Below are 20,544 nucleotides of genomic sequence, written 5' to 3'. Positions count from 1 at the left end.
AATGCATTCAGTTTGTTGAGACAAGGTTAATTATCTGAATTTTAATGACTCTTGAAAATCATCCCTTTTCTTCAAAGGTCCCTGGATATTATTTGTATTTTAAAGATAAAAATACTAGGGTTTCCTAAACACAGTTTCTCTCCTAGAAAAATTACCACTTTTCAACTATGTGTTCTCTGAGAAAAAATTTTATTTCAATTATGAATGTTTTTTGATATGCAGTATCTTACTTACATTTTTATGACCTCATTAAGTCCTCTGAAAGCTTGAGATGGGATTACTTTGATAGAGAGATAGGTGAGTGATCTAGAAAAGAAAAAAGGAAAGCCAAGAGTTTAAGATTTAAGATTCGGTGCCTTTTAAGTTCATGAATGAAATGTGTGTGTATGTGTGTGATCGCAGAGTTCCCAATAGCTAGATTCAGGTCGAAAATTCTAACTTCTATCAATAAAGAAATGTGCCATGACTAATTCTTGGTCTTTATCAAAAAGTGTGTAATTTTGTGGTTAAGATAGTGAACCTTGGGATCAGATGCACCCAGGGTCAAATCTCCACTCTTCTACTACCTGGCTACAAGACCCTAAGCATACTATTTAGATCCTCTATTTCAGGTCCTTTGTCTATAAAATTGAAATAATAATTCCTATTTCACAGGGTCATTGTGAAAATTAATCAAGATAACCTGTATAAAGAATCGGGCTTGGTACCAAGTAAGCAGTTAACACATAGTTTAAGAGTGGACATATAGGCTTGTTGGGAGGATAGAAAAGAAGCTGTCTTGGGTAGAGTGGAGAAATGGATGGTGAAAATACAATTGAAAACCAGGCAGGTAGGAGAAGGGAAGATTCACTAACAGCATGCTCCTATTTCGCTCTATACCATCTTCCCCAGGCAGCCCATTTTAATACTATCTCAACCAGACCACTTTGCTCCTATGGTTAATCAAATGCCATTTTGATTTAATGCCATTTAATCTCATGCCATTTGAGGGAAACATCTAAAGAGACTCCTTCAGGCTCTTACTTATATCCAGAAGAACAATCTGAGTGTTCTTGAATTGAGATCAAAGTTACGCATTACAAAAAGTTGAGAAAAGAGTGACCACTCAGCGAGAGCAAAACCAGAATAGGACAACGTACGAGTGATAAAGGAGCCTGGGTTAAGATAACTCAGGAGAAAGCATCTGCAAGGCAGAGATGAAGGTTAACCGGAATTTATCAAGCATCTACACTGATTGAAGGATTTGGCCCAGGGACTGGAAGAGAGGCGGGGAGTGGACCAGGCATTTCAGGAGGGAAGTGAGTATTGAGAGTATGGAGAACAGAAGTGGAGATGCTGCCTTGCTTTTCTGTGTATGCAGCAGAGCCTGGCTTACCTGCTGGGAGAGCACACCTCCTCCATGACGAGCAGGTAAGAATCAGTGAGATGTCTTACAGTTCCAGAAAGGACTTGCTCCTGGGACTTGTAACATGCTGTGTAAACTATGCACACCCACTTCTAACCTTATTTTATCCACTTAACAATGGTGTGAGGCAGGTATTTCCCTTCAATAGCCGAAGAAACTTGATCCGAAGAAATTCAGTAACCTGGACCAGGTGACACGACCAAGCTGACAGAGTCCAAATGTTCTTCCCACTGTGCGATATGGGCTGAAGTATATGGCTCCTAACCCCCACTCTCTCTTCTTTTTTCCCAACTTTATTGAGGGATAATTGACAAATATAATTGTATATATTTAAAGGGTACAACATGATAATTAGATATATGCAAATTAGATATATACACACATTGTGGAATGACTACCGATATCAAGATAATGAACACATCCTGTCACCTCAACACATCGGTCACATCTCAGTTAACATGTATGTGTGAGTGTGTGTGTGTGGTAAGAGTATTCAGCTCAGCAACTTTTCAAATACACAATAGCCACCTATTCTTTTTTTTTTATTAATTTAATTGGAGGCTAATTACTTTACAATATTGTGGTGGTCTTTGCCATACATTGACATGAATCCACCACGGGTGTACATGTGTTCCCCATCCTGAAACCCCCTCCCACCTCCCTCCCCATCCCATCCCTCAGGGTCATCCCAGTGCACCAGCCCTGAGCACCCTGTCTCATGCATCGAACCTGGACTGGCGATCTGTTTCACATATGATAATATACATGTTTCAATGTTATTTTCTCACATCATCCCACCCTCACCTTCTCCCACAGAGTCCAAAAGACTGTTCTTTACATCTGTGTCTCTTTTGAATAGCCACCTATTCTTAACTATAGCCGCCTTGCGGTACATTAGATCCTCAGAACCTATTCTTCTTATAACTGAACGTTTGTACCCTTTGACTTGTATCTTCATTTTCCCTTGCCCGTGGTCACTGGTGACCACCATTTCTATTCTCTGTTTCTATGAAATTGTTTTTTTCCCCCTAGATTTCAGAGAGAAATAATACCATGTAGCATTTGTCTTTCTCTAGCTTATTTCACTTAGCATAATGCTTTCCAGTTTCATCCATGTTGCTGCAAATGGCAAACTTCCTTCTTGTTATGTCTGAAAAATATTCTGTTGTGTATATATATACACACACAAGGTATATATATACACACACCATATTTTCTCTGTCCATTCATCTGTCAAATAACTTTAGGTTGTTCCTATATCTTGGCTATTATGAATAATGCTGCCAGGAATATGGGATGCAGATGTCTCCAAGAGTAGTGATTTCACTTCCTTCGGATATATGCCAGGTCACTCACTCTTCCTCACTGAGCACAGTGAAAGGACAGGCACTGGACCCTCGCTTCTCTTGAGAAGAAGCATGTTACACTCTTGCTATTCCTCCTGCAAAGCAGCTTACCAGTAATTCCTCTCTAGGAGCTAATGCAAAGAAATTTCATTGCAGAAAAACACTTGCACTCAACAATCTCTTAGAGGTGTTACAACCTAGAACAAGTAATCCAAACTTGGTCCTCTAATTTTATTCCTGAAGACAGTCCCACCAAGCATATCCTTCAGTACCCAAACTTATTTGACAGAACATCTGAGAAGAACAGGGACAGGACAGGGAGAAATCTTCTTATGATGGCATGTTTGCTTCCTATATTTCTTCTGGAATCATGTCTGCTTGGCTTACTGATTAAAAACACAGTTTTATTGCTCTCTGCACTGCCAAGTCAATAAATTTCCAGAAGAGAAAGCTGTATTCTACTGTACCCCATGCAACATCAATAAAACTGACAGCCAAATTCTGATTCCAGAATCTTTATTGCTGGGGATAATGCAGTGCAGAACATATTTTGGAGAGTGTTTACATAAAAGCTTCAACTGAACCCTTCAGAGCTGTTTATTCATGCAAATGCAGCTCAGAAGCTGAAGCCTCTTAGCAGGCAGCCTTCTCCTCCAAAAGGGAGCACGTGTGGCTCCCAGGAGAGCAGTTTGGCTCAGAGCTGACCCAGGGAGGACACCTGAGTGTTTGATTGATGGAGGGATGAGGGGTAAGGAGCAAGGGTTGGAGAGAAGTGAGAGAAGCTGTAGATCATCACTGGCTGCTCCCAGTGACTGTGCAACAGCCCTGGTGCAAGATGAAATTTTGTAGAGTTGATGTTGATGCTGCAGAGCAGGAAAGGCTAGTGATGAGAGTGAAAACAGAGTGCCGTCCATAAAAGAGACACCGAGTGAACAGCAGGTAGCTTTATGGATGTGGCTGGCCCCAGAAAAGAGGCCTGGGGGTCAGAGGATGGAGGGAGAGATGGGGTGAGACAGGTGCACCAAGCTTTTCACAACAGAAGTATTGGCATGAAGTGATATGGGGAAGGTGGGCCTATGAATCCCGAACTGTTTCCTCCACAGACACATTTTTATTTTAGTGACGTCATGTATTCCTTCCTGATTCATTTTCCAAGGGCAGCAGTTCCGAAGCATTCACGTGTCTGTATCCTGTATTTAAATGTTTGTTCATGTGGCCCATGATTTGTTAATAACCATCTCAATGTACTCCCTTTGGAGGCGATCCTTTTCCTGTTTGATGCTTCTGTGATTCTACCCATGAAGCCAGAAGCTCTTAGCAACGTGGACAATTGTCCCAATAACCCTGTGGTTCTACTCCTGTATACATCCCAGAGAAGTTCTCACACTGATACTTAAGGAAACCTTCACAAAGATTTTCTTGAGGGAATGGTGAAATGTGCACACTTACCTAAGGGGTCGGCAGGTAGGAGCAAGTGTGTAAAGGTACACGGAGCAGTGTGTGTGGATCTTAGAATCATGGTGTTAAGAGAAATGCCTTCATGTTGATGCATGGCAAAACCAGTACAATATTGTAAAGTAATTAGCCTCTAATTAAAAGAAATAAATTTAAATTAAAAAAAATTAAAAAAGAGAAATGCCTAAGAAATTAATGACATATATGCACAATACTACTTGCAGAATTAAAATACAGGCACACCAGACATTAGAAAACATATGAACATACATCAGGATGGTTGCCTATGGTGTACCTTAGTACCTGAAACTATGCTCCCCCTGCACTGGTACTTATTTTGGCCTTGATTTCTTATCCTGTACCCTGCCTGGTCTCCCCAAAGTCCATCCAGAAGGAAAGCCTCTGACCTTCCTTTCTGCCAATCGCCAGATCTTGAGCCCTGTATTTCTGCCTCTCAGAAGACACTGCTGACCTGGATAGGTTTCTAGGTACTATCTGGTTCAGCTCAGTTCAGTCACTCAGTTGTGTCTGACTCTGCAACCCCATGGACTGTAGCATGCCAGGCTTCCCTGTCCATCACCAACTCCCAGAGCTTGCTCAAATTCATGTCCATTGAGTTGATGATGCCATCCAGCCATCTCATTCTCTGCTATCTGATTAGGATCAATATAATATCTCTCACTGCTGGGTTCTCACTTGCAAACTGAGTCCCATGGCGTAGATGCTGACCCTTTGCTGGGGCCACCCAGTGCAGCTGGGTTAATTCCTCTAGTGGATGCTGTGGTAGGCTGCCACAGTCTTCTTTTAGGACTGAGGTGCATTTTGGGAAGCGATAAAGAATCTACCTGCAATGCAGGAGACTTGGAGACATGGGTTCTATCCCTGGGTCAGGAAGACCCCTTGGAGAAGGAAATGGTGATCCACTCCTGTATTCTTGCCTGGAAAATCCCATGGACAGAGGAGCCTGGTGGACTTCAGTCCATGGGGTTGCAAAAGAGTTGGACATGACTGAGTGGCTGAGCACAGCAGCCATTCCCCCAGATATTGGGAGAGTCGGCAACTGAAGTTCTCGGCTGAGTTGCCCTCCTGGAATTCCTGTCAGCCTTAGGTTGCCACTTCACTCAATATTAGGCCTTCTTTCCTGGGTATCCAGTGACTGGTCATGCCTATACTTAGTTGTGCCTGACTCTTTGCAACCCCATGGACTATATAGCCTGGCAGGCCTCTCTGTCCATGGGATTTTTCAGGCAAGAATACTGGAGTGGGTGCCATTTCCTCCTCCAGGGGGTCTTCCTGACCCAGGGATCAAACCAGCATCTCCTGCATTTGTAGGCAGAATCTTTACCTGCTGAACCATCGGGGAAGCCTGGATGCATAGACTAAAGGTCCAGCCCATTTGTCTTGCCTAATGTGGAACTGCTCATGAAAGCCATCCTGCTTTCAGACCTCCTTTACATCAACTCTTTCACCTGGGCCCCGACTCAATGCCCTTCCTAGCCAGCCCCAGTTGTCAAGGCACCAGCTCACCTTCTGTCAGAGCCCAACAACAGATAACAAATAGCATTCAGATGAACCTAGTCCCCTTGAAGAAGATTATCAGGTCCTCCTTAATTGTTCCTAATGTCTCTTTGAGGGATCAAGGGTGGGGCTTGGGCCCCTCTTATTTTTTTTTTCTTCTGAGTTTAATAATACAGATGACCTTGGAAGAAGCCAGTTTGTCCAGCTCACTGGTTTGTTAATGAACGTTCAACATAATGTTAGCAGGAGAGTTTCAGAATCAGGAGTTTCTTTGTCCCCCTTTAAAGAAGCCCAAGATTTAGAAATCCTTGCTTATAAAAACCTGTCCATTGGGAGACATTTGTGTTATTAAAGAGTTCTTTGTTCTACAGGAGGAGCTGATGAAAGGCTCCTTTAAATAGCAAATTCCCTAGGTGAATGAAAAACACGGTTTAACTGACACACTCTCCTTTTAAAGATAGGTATTGCCTCAAACCAATTACAACTGTAGGTTCCCCCACTTCCCCCTGCATTTTAGGAGCTTGGAGTGCACAGATGCTTTCCAGGGTAGGACCACCTGCTGAAGCCCACAGGCTGAGCAGGACCAGAGGAAGACAAAAGCCAGGGAAGAAATCCCATGCTAATCTGGAGTCCTCAACGCCTGGATGGGGTCTTGTTCACCTTGCTGGAGCCTTCACCTCTTCTGCTCAGAATGGCAGAAATGAAATGTTTTCATTCATTTCCCTCTAATTGTTTAGAAAAGCCATCTGTATTACCAATTTAAGAAAGCTACAAACATCCAGCCATTTTGCATAGCTACACACCCTGAATTTTAAAACACTGAAAAATCAGAGGAAGAGAAAAAGACATAAACCCGGGATGGTCAAAGATATGTTTGCAAATGAACTCAGAAATGGGAGCATTAAACACTGAATTGTTCAACTTTAAAAGAATGTTAATGTTTTTGTATTTATTACATAAGACCTTGTTCTACATTGAACAGAGACTTGAGAATTCCTGCGTTCTTTTCAAAGTCAGTCATTATAATAAACTTGCTTTCATCTTGGAATGAAATAAAAGTGGCTTTCCCCTTCACAAATGATTTTAAACCATTATGCTTTCAAATGCATTAATGTATTTGGTAACTTCATTACTGAGTATGTCTTCTTTTATTGGCCTCTTGTCTTTAGCATTTACCTGGAGGAAACCGAGATGTCAATGTTAACTGAAATATGAAGTCAGTATAGATGGGCATCCAATATGTTAAAGTTTTAAATCAGAGAATCTGGGAATACACTTTTAAGCACTTCCTGCATTAGATTCAGTGAATCACAATAAAAAGGATTGCTTGCAAGTGGTTTGGTCCAACCCCTCACTTTAGATGAAGAGTCTTAAGTGGGGAAAAGTGAAATGACTTCCCCGAAACGGCAGGGCAGTTCAGCAGCAGACCGGGACTAGAACATAGGTTACTCTGTTCCTGGTCCAGTGCTATGTCCTACGTTAGTCAAATCACAACAGTCCTGTTCCTTAGGGGTGTGTTGATACACCCCACTACACAGTCCTCTGGTTCTTCTGCAAAAACCTTGCTTCTGTTAGAGCCACCAGCTTCTTGAGGGTATGTGCTCACAGTCTTTAACTTCAAAGTGTGAGTCACTCAGTCATGTCCGACTCTTGGTGACCCCATGGACTGTAGCCCACTAGACGCCTCTGTCCATGGAATTCTCTAGGCAAGAATACTGGAGTGGATAGCCATTCTCTTCTCCAGGGGATTGTCCCAACCCAGGGATCAAACCTGGGTCTCCTGCACTGCAGGCAGATTCTTTACCATCTGAGCCACCAGGGAAGTCCCCTAACTTCCTGTTTTCCCATGAAGCTTTTAGAGCCTACCAGGGTGCTCTTTCTTCCTCTCCCCTGTCTTCCTCAGCACTAATGGCTACATTAAAAATAGTTTCTCTTTTTCTGCACTGTTTTTTGAGAATTCACCAGGTGTTTTGTATGAGCGTTTCCTCTGTTCACCATTGAACTCCTAGTGTCACAGCCCCTTTCTTCTTTCCCCACTGTCGTTCTCCTTGGCCATTCTTCCCCTTGGCTGCTCTGTAGTCCACATATTGGTTTCTCTTCACGCCATCCTGAGTTTCCTCTGCCTAGTAGGGCCTTTCCTGGTAACTCCCACCACGTCACTCTAATGCTCAGATTCTTCTGTCCCTCCTCTTGACCTGTCTACTTTTCTACAAATGTCTCAGCCTTGCATTCGAGGCCCCTGAAACAAAAGCTTAAACTTCCTTTGCCAGGCCTATCAGCCACACTTCCCCTCATATAACCAATACACCAAACTGGCACTGTCCAAAAATGCAGCCGCCAGCCACATACGGGTATTGAGCACTTGAAATACATCCAGGCCAAACAGAGATACACTGTAAGTTTCAAATACACACCAGATGTCAAAGACTTGGCAAAGCAAAATAAAGCACCTCATTAATAATTTTTATATCGATCGACGTTGAGATGTATGTGGCTGAACCCCATTGACTCTGTTTTTCTCAGCTCTCTCTTAGGCCCACAGTCTTACCCCTCTCCTTTCTGCATGGCTGACCTTTAGTGCACTCAGAAGGAATGCACACAAATTGGATGAGTTTTCTGTCACCTTTTACCCTTGTCTTCATCCAAAATGAAAACTGGAAGAATGCCTCCTGCTGATGCAGATGATTAATGGTCATGAAACCCCCAAGCGGAAGGAAAAACCCCTGGTTCCCATCTGGTGTGGACCTGCTTCTCCATGGCAGTCAGGTTCTATTTTCAGCTCTGGTCCCTGTAAAGCCCCCGTACACCCTTTTCCACACCCTGCAGTATGGAGTACAACTGTGCACGTTGTCCACTTAATCCCACCTGTATATAAATTACCCTCAATAAGCTTCATAGTTGCACTTCATGAAGATGCCTGTTTTGTTTTTCAATCTCAAGTTTAGAAGACATTATTTAATATAATAATTTTGCCTTCCAACAAAAATTCAACATTGAATATTCAAAATTTCAATATTCAATTGAATATTCAAAATTCAATATTCAACTTTGCCTTCCAACAAAAATGATTTTGTACATTTGGATTAAATAAAATATTTTACCAACCTAGACAGCATATTAAAAAGCAGAGACATTACTTTGTTAACAAAGGTCCGTCTAGTCAAGGCTATGGTTTTTCCAGTAGTCATGTATGGATGTGAGAGTTGGACTATAAAGAAAGCTGAGCATCGAAGAATTGATGCTTTTGAACTGTGGTGTTGGAGAAGACTCTTGAGAGTCCCTTGGACTGCAAGGAGATCCAACCAGTCCATTCTAAAGGAGATCAGTCCTGGGTGTTCATTGGAAGGACTGATGTTGAAGCTAAAGCTCCAATACTTTGGCCACCTGATGTGAAGAGCTGACTCATTTGAAAAGACCCTGATGCTGGGAAAGATTGAGAGCAGGAGGAGAAGGGGACAACAGAGGATGAGATGGTTGGATGGCATCACCAACTCAATGGACATGGGGTTTGGGTAGACTCTGGCAGTTGGTGATGGACAGGAAGGCCTGGTGTGCTTGCAGTTCATAGGATCGCAAAGAGTCAGACATGACTGAGTGACTGAATTGAACTGAAACTTTATTTCACCTTTTTAAACCTTTTAAAATGTGGCTATTAAAAATTAAAATGACATTTGTGACTAACATATTTCTACTAGACAGTGCTTCCCTAGACAAATCAGACGTTCGTGTTTCCTGAATTTGCCTCATATTGTCCTGCCTTCTGGAGAAGGAGATGGCACCCCACTCCAGTACTCTTGCCTGGAAAATCCCATGGATGGAGGAGCCTGGTGGGCTGCAGTCCATGGGGTTGCAAAGAGTCAGACACAACTGAGCGACTTCACTTTCACTTTTCACTTCCATGTATTGGAGAAGGAAATGGCAACCCACTCCAGTGTTCTTGCCTGGAGAATCCCAGGGACGGGGGAGCCTGGTGGACTGCCATCTATGGAGTCACACAGAGTCGGACACGACTGAAGTGACTTAGCAGCAGCAGCAGCAGCCCTGCCTTCATTCACACTGTTTCTGCCGCCTGGCACATCCACCCTTCTCTGCTGGTTAGATTCTACCCTTGGTTAAGGTCTGTCCCGGGCGCTGTGTACTCTATGGAATGTGTCTTCATCGCCATGTGCATGTGCTTTCTCTCTGGGCGGCAGCATGGTGGGAAAGTGACAATGTAGACTCAGAAGCCAGACTGCCTGGGTGCATTTCACATGTATAGAGTGATGATGATACTAACTACCGCACAGATTTTTGAGATTCAGTAAGAAAATGTTTATGTAATATTAATACAGCATCTTTCACAAGATTAGAGCTCAATAAGTACTTTTAATTCCCAGCTGCTTGCTGTGAAGGGTTCAAGTTACCCCAGCCATGCCTCATGACAACTCTGCCTCCTTGCTGGGGATGGGGTAGGGTGGACTCTGTACTTTGGAATGGATTCTTGTATTGTTTGTCCAACCCTTACGTTGACAAAGTGCCTGTGACTTGTCTCCAACTCTTTACTCCGCAGATTATACATAGGACAACTGAGAGAGAGGGTGGACATTCCCACTTGGCACCTTTCCGTTGAGCTCAGGTATTCCTTATAGACTGTGTCTGATAGCCTTTTAAAGAAATGATAAGGAAATGATAAAGAATAACCTTCCATTAAACATTTCAACTCTAGGGAGCCACTCTGCAGAGTTCTCATTTGCTCATTGATTCTAAAAAGTGTGGTCAGTTGCAACTCTCCCGCTGGAAAGTACAATTTGAGTGACTCTTCTTTAAGACAGCCTTTGCAAAGCACCCGAGAAGCTTGAGGAGTTTATGAATTACAATGTGAACCAAGAGTTTCAAGAAGATTCCCTGGGTGATGGATTTTCCAAATCATTTGTACAACAACTAAATTAAAAATGTAAAGCCTCAGAGAAAAATGGTCAACACATCTAAGCCCTTACTCAAGACCCATTTCTAAAGACACAAAGCAAAATAACCCAATCTCTACCCCCAAACTCGAATTCTTCTAGCAATAATATAACATGACAGGAATAACTCTGGTAAATAAAACTACATGTTGAATCTTCCCCAGGGAAGGTGTGCATTTTCTGTAATGATTTCTCAAAAATATTTCTTAGAAGCAGAGAACATTATGTTGTCAGGGCAGTCACATTGCAGCTATGCTTCGGGAGCTTCTTTCATTACAAGATTCTGTTTCCAGACACTTTTTTATTTTTTTGGTGAGCCTGTTAAAGCTGGATGCAACTGATAAACTACATGCTTTTAATTAATTTGATGGAATGGGTTTAAATTGCCTGAAATTATTGGCATGTGTACCTTCCCTTTTCACTAGCTCCTCAGATCTGGTAGACATGTTTGTGTGGTTGCCTGGTTCACAAAGGCCCCTTCTCTGGAAGCATCTCAGTGCTGCTTGCAGCAGCGTGGAAGCATCTCATTGTCTGTGCTCCAGTCTCAGCAGTGGGATGGGGCACCCTCAGATTCTCCCTCTAGGAATTTGAAACTTGTGATAGGTCTTTGGAGCTGACTCATTACAAAGGTGGAATCTAGAGAAAAGTTCCCTGACCTCTTGCTGCTAAAATGCCAAATTCTCCCTGGATCTTGCTCACATCTTTCTAGCTCCTTATTCTTCTGTTAAGTTAATCTCTTATGATTAAATCTGTCAGAATTGATTTCTGATGCCTGCAAATAAGAAAAGCCTTCATCAGAGCCACACCCACTGTTTCCAGGGGAAAGTCATCCACTCTCCATTGATGATCCATGACACAGACAGGGCACATGCCTGGTGGTCCATGAGAGAGCAGAAGGCTTTAAACAGTGATTCCCTGGTGGCTTCACTAAGCTGGTTTCAAAGGCCAAGATGGAGTCTGTGGGATAACCATGTTATCCCACTGCCCCTGCAGAGAGTGAGGCTTAAAGAACTACAGTTCAACAATCCTTTCACCAAGGTGTCTTTGTTACTCTGGCTAGAAGGGACAGAATCTTTCTCTGAAATCTCACTAGACTGTGTGTGTAACCTTCATCTGGCTTTTATCACCTTCTGCATTTCTGTCAGTTACCTGAGAATGAGTCCTCTCCCTCCTATGGCTGGAAGACTGTAAGCTTTTGGGGGGCAGGGGCTGGTCTGTGGATCCTGTGCATCGCCCTATACATGTCAGTACCTAGTTCCTGAGTGGTCAGCAAGTCTGACCTGAAGGTTTTCTGTGTGTCCAGCCGCAGGCTTAGGGAAGGGGAAAGGACCTAGAATAGGCTTGGGTGCTCTAGCTGGACAGGTAGGACTGGCCCAGTTGAATGATAGAAAACAGAGTACAATCATGTATTATGTGACGTGTTTGAGAGGCCGCTCAGCCGGTGCTGAAAAGACCAGCATATATGAGTTCCAGGCAGTAAAGAGCTCTGGTGTTTCAGGATTCTAACTTATTTACCTTCCAGGCTGAGAAGACCCCGTGGGTCATTTTCTCTAATTAACACCTCACAGGAGCAAAACTATTCCATCAGGCTTCCATCAGCCTTTGCAAAGGCTGTCTTAACAGTAATAGATATTTACTGTTCAACTTCACATACAGGCTGTGGGTTTTTCAGGTCTTCTCTGCATCATCAGATTATTACAATAATCCTTTGCAGTTATGGAAAACCTTTATTTCCAAGTACTTTTGGCCCTGCTGTCTCGGTTTTCTTCACCACAGTCGACCCCACTCAGGGGTAAGAATCATGATGCCCCTTTTACAGACAGAACAGAGGTTTTCTTGCTGTCCTGAGTCCACACTGCAAATTAGAGAAAGGGGGACCTGGTGCTAGGACTCACGTCTGCCTGGTCCATGTCCTGTTGATCAATTCAGATAATTTGGGGGATGTGCTGGGCCTTACCCCATCGTACCAGGGTGTTTTCACCCCTGTGGGATCAGAAATGCTCTCTACTGCTGCTCCCGAGGTAGAATTATGAACCCGGGAGTCACCTCATTTTATCAGCGTCAAGGACAAACTTAACAGCAGCAAGGGATAAAGCTTTCCTTCTGAAAGTTCAGTTTTACTTGTAGATGGGACTTTTCTGACTCTGGCTCAGGTGGCATTCAAGACTCGTGGTTCAGGGCCACCAGAGAACAGCTGTGAGTGGTGTGCCAGCATGGAGGGGGCGGCATCTTCTAGTGAGGCAGAAGCTGAGAGTAAATGAGGACCATGTGGGGAAGCAGCTAGAAGCTTCCCACTAAGTCAGGGAGCCCACCTGCCTGGTGGGTGGGATTATTTTAATTTCCTTCTTAAAAAAAAAAAAAAAAGAACTGGTGTAAAATTTGTTAAAATCTGCATTAAATGTGATTTTTTTGCACATTAAGGGGAGCTGCCAGAATGGAACACATATGCTCCCATGGAGCCAGCCCTCTTGGGTCTGGTTGGAGAGCAGCAGGGCCTCTCTCCACCACCATGACCCTGGCTTTAAAATTCCATGTGTAAGATCAAAGTTACACATGGCCAAGACACTGCCTGGTGCCGCCAACCTGGGAGATTATATTTTGGAAAGAAAGCTTTTGTGTCTCATTTTTTAAGACATGAAAAGTAGCCAAATTGAGGAGATTAGAAAGAAGGTAGAGGTGGGTGAAGGAGCAGAACTGGAGCCCTGAATTAATCTAACACACTACTTTTGAAATAAGAAACAGGATAATGTAGAGAAAATCCAAGGAATTATTGCTCTGCAAAGGGAAGGCTGGATCCAATGCCAAAGGGATCTGTGTGTGGAGCTTTTTGGCTCCACACTTCCACTGAGATTCTGGGAGCTCTGCTGCTTGCATTTTAGTGTCCTTCTAGGGGCCATCATTCACTTTCCCCAAAAGGATGATTTCTAAACTAATAAAATCTGGCCCTTGCAAAGCTTCTCCCAGGGAGTCTGTTTATAGGCACAGCCAGGTTTAAGAATTGTCTTGAAGATAATAACTGGGAGAGCTGAGTCAGAACTGAAGTTCAAGATCAACCTCTATCTTGGGCCTTTCTTTCTGTTTTTGTGGGAGTGAGGTAGGAAGGTGGAACATGAGCTTTCAGAATTCTGAGTTTTTTTTTTTTTTTTTGAGTCTGGTTCAGCTGCAGGTAGGGCCAAGCTGTTTTACTTGAAAGAGTTTAGTAGGCTTCCCTCTGTCCTATGGACTCTTACCTGGTGCCCTGACCCGGGAACCAATAGGTCTCAATTCACGTTGCCCTGGTGGTTGTTTTGTTTTCATGGGTCCTAGGCTGGGAATTGATTTTTTTCTAGTGAATGAGTTAAAACAAATTGACAACAAAAATTAGAACAATCTATGGGACTGTTGGGATACACGATCAATAATATAGGTAAGCTTCCAGTCTTGCTTCTCTGGATGGTCCTTTTAAAGGACAGAAAATCTGGGACCTGGATGTTGATATAATAGAAAGAACCGCCTCTGATACTCATAGCACCTCACCTTCCCATTTTCTAGGATGGAGATTTTTTTTTTCATTTATTCATTTTTTAAATTGGAGGATAATTGCTTTGTAGTGTTGTGTTGATTGCTGTCATACACCAATGTGGATCAGCTGTAAGTACACATATGTCTCCTCCCTCTTGAACCTTGCTGCCAGCCCCCACCCCATCCCAGCCTTCTAGGCTGTCACAGAGCGCTGGGTTGGGCCCCCTGCGTTACACAGGAACTCCCCACTGGCCATCTGTTTGCACGTGGTGATGTGTGTCTCAGTGCTGCTCTCTCCATTCGCCCCCCTTCTCCTTCCCCTGCTGTGCCCACGAGTCTGTTCTCTGTGTCTGCATCTCTATTCCTGCCTTGTACATAGGTCCACAGTACCATATTTCTAGATTCCGTATATATGCATTGATATATGATGTTTGTTTTTCTCCTTCTGACTTACTTCACTCCTCACTAGGACTGATTCAAATTTGCTCCTTTTTATGGCTGAGTAATATTCCATTGCATATATGTACCATAACTCTTTATCCATTCATCCATAGGGGGATATCTACATTGTTTCCATGTCCTAGCTATTGTAAATAGTGCTGCAATAAATATTGGGGTACATGTGTCTTTTAAAATTATTGTTTTATCAGGGTATATGCCTAGTGGTGGGATTGCTAGATCATATGGTAGTTTTATTCCTAGTTTTTTTTTTTTTTTAACAAGTCTCTAGGATGGAGATTTTAAAGTAACAGATGCGGTACGTGCTTTCCTTTTGCACTGGTTCATTGTTCCTGTTCAGCTCAATTTGATCATCATATAGTTCAACAGACACTTTAATCACACTACCTGTGAACTTTTGGAAATCCTGAGCTGAGTAAGACCCCTTCAGGTGCTTCTCACTTTAGCACAATGATTCAAAACCATGGTGGGGTAAGGTGGGGACACCCACTCCCCGCCCCAACACACACTGTCAGCAGGGGCATTTGACTAATGTCTAGAGAACTTTTGTTTGTCATCATCTGAGAGGGTAGTGCTACTGGCATTTAGCAGGTAGAGGACAGGGATGTGCCTGACACCCTGCAGTGTACCAAACAGCTGCCCACAACAAATGATTATCTGGCCCCAGAGAACAGCTGTGTTGAGGTTGAGGAAGCCTGCTGTTGCAGAGAGGTCCATGTGGAATAAACAGTTTATATGGGAGATATGCAAAAGCAGATATAAGTACAAAGTATCAGAGCAAGGGTATATGGGACAGAAGGGCCATGGGGAAAACTTGTTGGGAAGCGACTTCAAATCATGATTTTTATTTAATGCCTTTGTAATCAACTATCCAAGAATGACTCTGAAAGTTTATTAGTCGAGAACTACATATTGGGAATTTTTTTTTTTCTTTTTGCACAACTCTGGGTAATTTAATCAAACATTCCTGATAACTTTATATTTCCCCTTACAAAAAAATTTCCCCAAAGAACCAGGGAGAGGTATAAATAGGGAAGAATACATTCAACCTTATTCTTGGCTTCTCAGCAAGGAAATCTCTAGTCCACTCTGAGCTGTGCTTTTCTTTCACCTGGACTCGCCTTTCCTTCTCTCCTTCAAGGTTTAGCCTCATAACCCTTAGTCCATGATGCTTTCCCTTGGAGATTTCCATGCATAGGGAGTGGTCTATTCCCTGAACTCCTCAGAGCCTCGCTGCCTATGCTTCTCCTGGGTGTGAGTGTGTTTCTGCCTAGACTGTGGGCTCCTCAAGGACAGGGACCACCCCCTCCATTGGTATATCCCTCTACAGCACAGAACATGCTCTGGATCTCGATTTACACTCAAGGTAGGAGAAGGAGAAAGACATTCAGGAAAGATGTTCAGAAAATTAACATCTTCCTGTGACACTGGACTGACAGATACAGCACATTTTCTCCTTCTAAAGTCTCTGGATTGTGTCTTATAATAAAGTCTAAAAGTTTAATCTCTGTTTAGTAGGCACAACATGCAAAAAATAAACTGTCATCATTATTATTAGCATTTTCTTACTAACAGATTTTTCAGAAGCTGTTTCTATATCAAGCAGACCAACCTTTCTGTTGTCATAGAGACAAAGATCTTTATATAACCGTAGGCAAGGTGAGATTTTTTTTTTCTTTCTCTCCTTCTACTTGTCTGGAACTAATAAGAAAAGGAAAAGGAAAAATTTTTAATTAATTCTTTTAGATTTTTTTTCTCCAGTTAAAATGAGTGAACACATGGGAGGCATTTTTTTTTTTTTTTTGTATTATATTTTAGATTTTAAATTCTTAAGTTTTTAATAAAATACTGTTGGGCTAGAAAGATCTGAACAACAGAATGATGCCATTTTCAAAATTTGCAAGTAGTGGGCTTATTAATGATAAGCAATTATTATCTATGTTCCTTTATTTTTTTTAAACTGAATAGTGGACTTCAGATGGAAGTCTTATAAGGCAGGACTGCTGCTGCTGCTGCTAAGTTGCTTCATCATGTCCGACTCTGTGCGACCCCAGAGACGGCAGCCCATCAGGCTCCCCTATCCCTGGGATTCTCCAGGCAAGAACACTGCGGTGGGTTGCCATTTCCTTCTCCAATGCATGAAAGTGAAAAGTGAAAGGGAAGTCACTCAGTCGTGTGTGACTCTTCACGACCCCATGGACTGCAGCCTACCAGGCTCCTCCGTCCATGGGATTTTCCAGGCAAGAGTACTGGAGTGGGTGCCATTGCCTTCTCCAAAGGCAGGACTACCAAGGCCTGAAATGACTGAAACATAAACTAGCATCTACTGATGGACCAGTGATGAATTCTAAGGTGCTCTGTGGTTCTCACCTGTCCAACCCCCAGAACTGAGAGAGCCACCCCTCACTGCACAGAATCAAACCCTGTGGATGACTTAGTGCAAGACTGCATCCTTCTTATCCTTTATCTCATAATTTTAATTCTCTTTTTATGAACTCCCAATAACTTGTTATTTGTGTCATTTTCTGTCTCATAATTACTGTTTACCACTTCATTCATCATTAAGAAAAGAGGATTTCAGCATGAACCCATTCACTTTTTCTTTCCTTTGCCTCAGTGTTAAATTACACCTTTATCCATCTGTCTTCTTCTCTCAGACTCAGAAGTATCCCTGTATTTTAAGAATTACCCCTTCCCCTTTAATCTGATGCCAGTGCCTTCCTCCCACTCACACTGACATTTTATACCATCATTCCTTGCATCTTCAATCAGTCCTTCTCCATAGATTCCTTCCTCTACTCCTTTTTGAAGACAACACCAGAAAAATAAAACAAAAAACTTTTCTTAATCATGTTAATTTTTCCATATGTCTCAGACTTCGAGGTTTTAATCTGATCACAACTGCCTTTTTTTTTTTTTTAATAAATAGATATTGTCTATGTATGTGTGTGTGTGCTGGAGTGGATGTTGGAGGAGATGGAGAAGAGAAGTTTATGGCACATAGAAGTTCTAAATATTCTTCTTGCTTTCCAGAAGATCATATCCTCCATGGAGAGCAACTGGGATTTCCCAGGTGTGCTAGTTTTAGAACCTGCCTGCCAATGTAGGAGATGCAAAAGATATGGTGTTTGATTCCTGGGCTGGGAAGATCCCTTGGAATAGGAAATGCGCAACCCACTCTAGTATTCTTGCCTGGAAAATTCCATGGACAGTGGATTCTGGTCGACTGCAGTCCACGAGGTCGCAAGAATTGGACATGACTGAGTGACTGAGCACTGGCGAGCAATACCTTGATGCTCAAACTTTAGCATCTATCAGAATCTCTCAGGGAGGTTGTTCAAATGCAGACTGCTGGACTATACCCTCGGAGTTTCTGATGTAGTAGATTGGGGCTGGGGGCTGAGAGCATGCATTTCTAACATTTTCCAGGTGATATTTATGCTGCTGGTCTGAGGAACATTGTCTTAAAGAAGGTGCTGCTAAGCTGCTAAGTCACTTGAGTCGTGTCCGACTCTGTGCGACCCCATAGACGGCAGCCCACCAGGCTCCCCCATCCCTGGGACTCTCCAGGCAAGAACACCGGAGTGGGTTGCCATTTCCTTCTCCAATGCATGAAACTGAAAAGTGAAAGTGAAGTTGCTCAGTCATGTCCAACCCTCAGCGACCCCATGGACTGCAGCCTTCCAAGGCTCCTCTGTTCGTGGGATTTTCCAGGCAAGAGTACTGGAGTGGGGTGACATTGCCTTCTCCGCTTAAAGAAGCTACACTCCTATTAATTCTTATGCAACTCTCGTGTCATATGCATGTTTAAATCACCTTATCATGCTGAGAAACTTATCCCCTTTTGGCCTTTATAGGCTCCACCTCCATAGGGTTCTCCCTTGAAGTCATCTCTCAATTATCTGATCCTCGGGAAGCCTGGCCTTGTGACGGTCAGAATGTGTGCTGAACTAAGGGGTTTAAAAGTCTAGGAGAAGCTGCTGCTGGCGTGTATGACAAAACAGTGCATGTGAAGGGAGGAAGGTCAAGGATTCTGTAGCATTCCCCAGGGATGGTCAGGGCTTCAGAGCCCGGGCAGTTGGCTCCTTTTGGGGAATGCGACTAGGACTAGCCGGCCCCAGCATGCTAACAGCGCTTATACTGTGCCTGCTTCCCACCTTCATCCCCAAACCCAGTCAACCTTATAAATCTTTCTGAGGGGTTCGAGGCTTCTCTAAACTGTGCTGTGGGGCAGTGAGAGAATCTGTTGAGTTTTAGTCTTTTCACTTCAGCCTACTCCAGGGAAGAGGTACTACTTTCCTGAAACCAGTGTGGGTGTGGCAGCAGGAACTGTTGAGAGAGCTCAGTGAAAAGCTGAATCTGAAAGGAGCTGGGACTTGACTCTCTCATTCCTGTCTTCCACCAGCAGGTTCTCTGTGCGTGCGTGCTCAGTCACTTCAGTCGTGTCTGACTCTTTACAGTCCTATGGTCTGTAGTCCGCTGGGCTCCTACGTCCATGAGATTTTCCAGGCAAGAATACTGGAGAGGGTTGCCATGCCCCACTCCAGGGAATCTTCCTGAACCAGGGATCAAACCCATGACTCCTGTGTCTCCTGCGTTGCAGGTGGATTCTTTACCACTGAGCCATTAAGGAAACCCACAGGAGATTCTCTACTCAATGCCAATTTGGAAAAACTGAGAACTTTTTTTTTTTAAGGAAGGGGTAATTTTCTAACAAAAATGAGGAAATATTAACAGCAAGTTAAGACCTTTCTTGGCAACTCAGTAGCTGTGGGACCTGGGGAGGTTTTTATACGTCTTTGGATCTCAGCCTCTTATAACCTGTATGCTAAGTAATGCGTGAGTGAGAAAGGCACAGTGTTAGTGGCACAGTCATCCATAAAAGCAAGATGGGAGGCTTGTCAGGGAAGGACAGGGGCTGGGACTTGGAAGGCAGTTTCCATGGATTTATTTATTGATTGAAACAAATTCTATCAGCATGGTCCTTATCTTCAGGGAATTGAGCTGACAAGATAATTAATGGAAACCAATTAATATAAACTCTTCAACCTTTACACTGTATCTCTCAACCACAAATATTCTCCAAAGGCCACTAACTCTTCCAGAGGAGAAGCTCAGCCCCTCATGCCCTTGCGGAGAAGTGGGCTCCTCACAGACTTCTGGGAGCCCATGGAAATGGGGTAGGGGGATCTCTCTCCTCCCCCAGCATGGAATTCCATCACACTATTGGTTAGAACAGAACCAAGCCCTCCACCAGCCTGGTGCCTTTGGTACACCTTTACAGTCCTCTTCTTTCTCTTTCCTTCTCTCTTTTATCACCTCTACCAAGATGTAATTTATATACAATACAATTCACCCATTTTAATTGTACAATGCAATGTTTTTTAGTTTGTTCAGGGAGTTGTGCAACCATGACCACATCGAATTTTAGATAATTTTCATCACCTCAAAAAGCAACAGCCGTTAGCAGTCACTGGGCCTTCACTCCAGCCGGATGGCTACTAATCTCCTTTCTGTTTATCTGGACATGTCATATAAATAGAACCATGTACCTTGTGCTACCTTTTCCCCAAATCGAAAAAGTCTGCTGACACTCTGATACACTTGTATACTTGTCTCCTCTTTACCCCATCAGTCTTTACCCCGGCTTCCTCTGCCTGCCTGCCAATGTGTCCAGCTCCCTAAGGGGTGGTGGTGTGCCAGAGCTGGGACTCAGGGCCTCTCATTGATTAGGCAACCAGATTGAAATGCAAGCACATCTGGTCAGACAGCCAGGCTGAAACCCAAGTACATCTGAGGTTGGGGTGGAGCCGTGGTTGGTATGCTCAGAGTTGTAGGTGGCCCTGGTGGGCCAGCAGACCCCAATGAGTGACCAGGTCACCTCTGGCCATCAGGTCTGAACACCCCATTTCTAGAG

At 43.4% G+C, this 20,544-nt stretch overlaps 2 protein-coding genes across 37 annotated transcripts in view; one reads left to right on the top strand and one right to left on the bottom strand.

Annotated features, from left to right (window-relative positions):
- The window catches only part of GTF2A1L (general transcription factor IIA subunit 1 like), a 170,652-nt gene that overhangs the window by 98,912 nt on the left and 51,196 nt on the right, over nt 1-20,544 (top strand). The window lies entirely within an intron of this gene.
- The window catches only part of LHCGR (luteinizing hormone/choriogonadotropin receptor), a 137,419-nt gene that overhangs the window by 115,806 nt on the left and 1,069 nt on the right, over nt 1-20,544 (bottom strand). For 25 of the 32 annotated variants that reach the window (XM_086326995.1, XM_086326996.1, XM_086327000.1 and 22 more), the window contains exon 2: nt 235-306. The exons of the other annotated variants lie outside the window; for them this stretch is intronic. In XM_086326995.1, coding sequence (XP_086183121.1) covers nt 235-306 — 72 coding nt within the window. The remainder of the gene's footprint in view (nt 1-234; nt 307-20,544) is intronic. 32 annotated transcript variants of the gene reach the window in all.

This window comes from Bos grunniens, chromosome 11 (genome assembly GCF_055505025.1).
Source record: "Bos grunniens cultivar Pamir isolate PY7600 chromosome 11, Bosgru_T2T1.0, whole genome shotgun sequence".
Taxonomy (NCBI): domain Eukaryota; kingdom Metazoa; phylum Chordata; class Mammalia; order Artiodactyla; family Bovidae; genus Bos; species Bos grunniens.
Note: the sequence above shows the minus strand (reverse complement) of the source record. Positions and strands in the feature narration are given on the sequence as shown.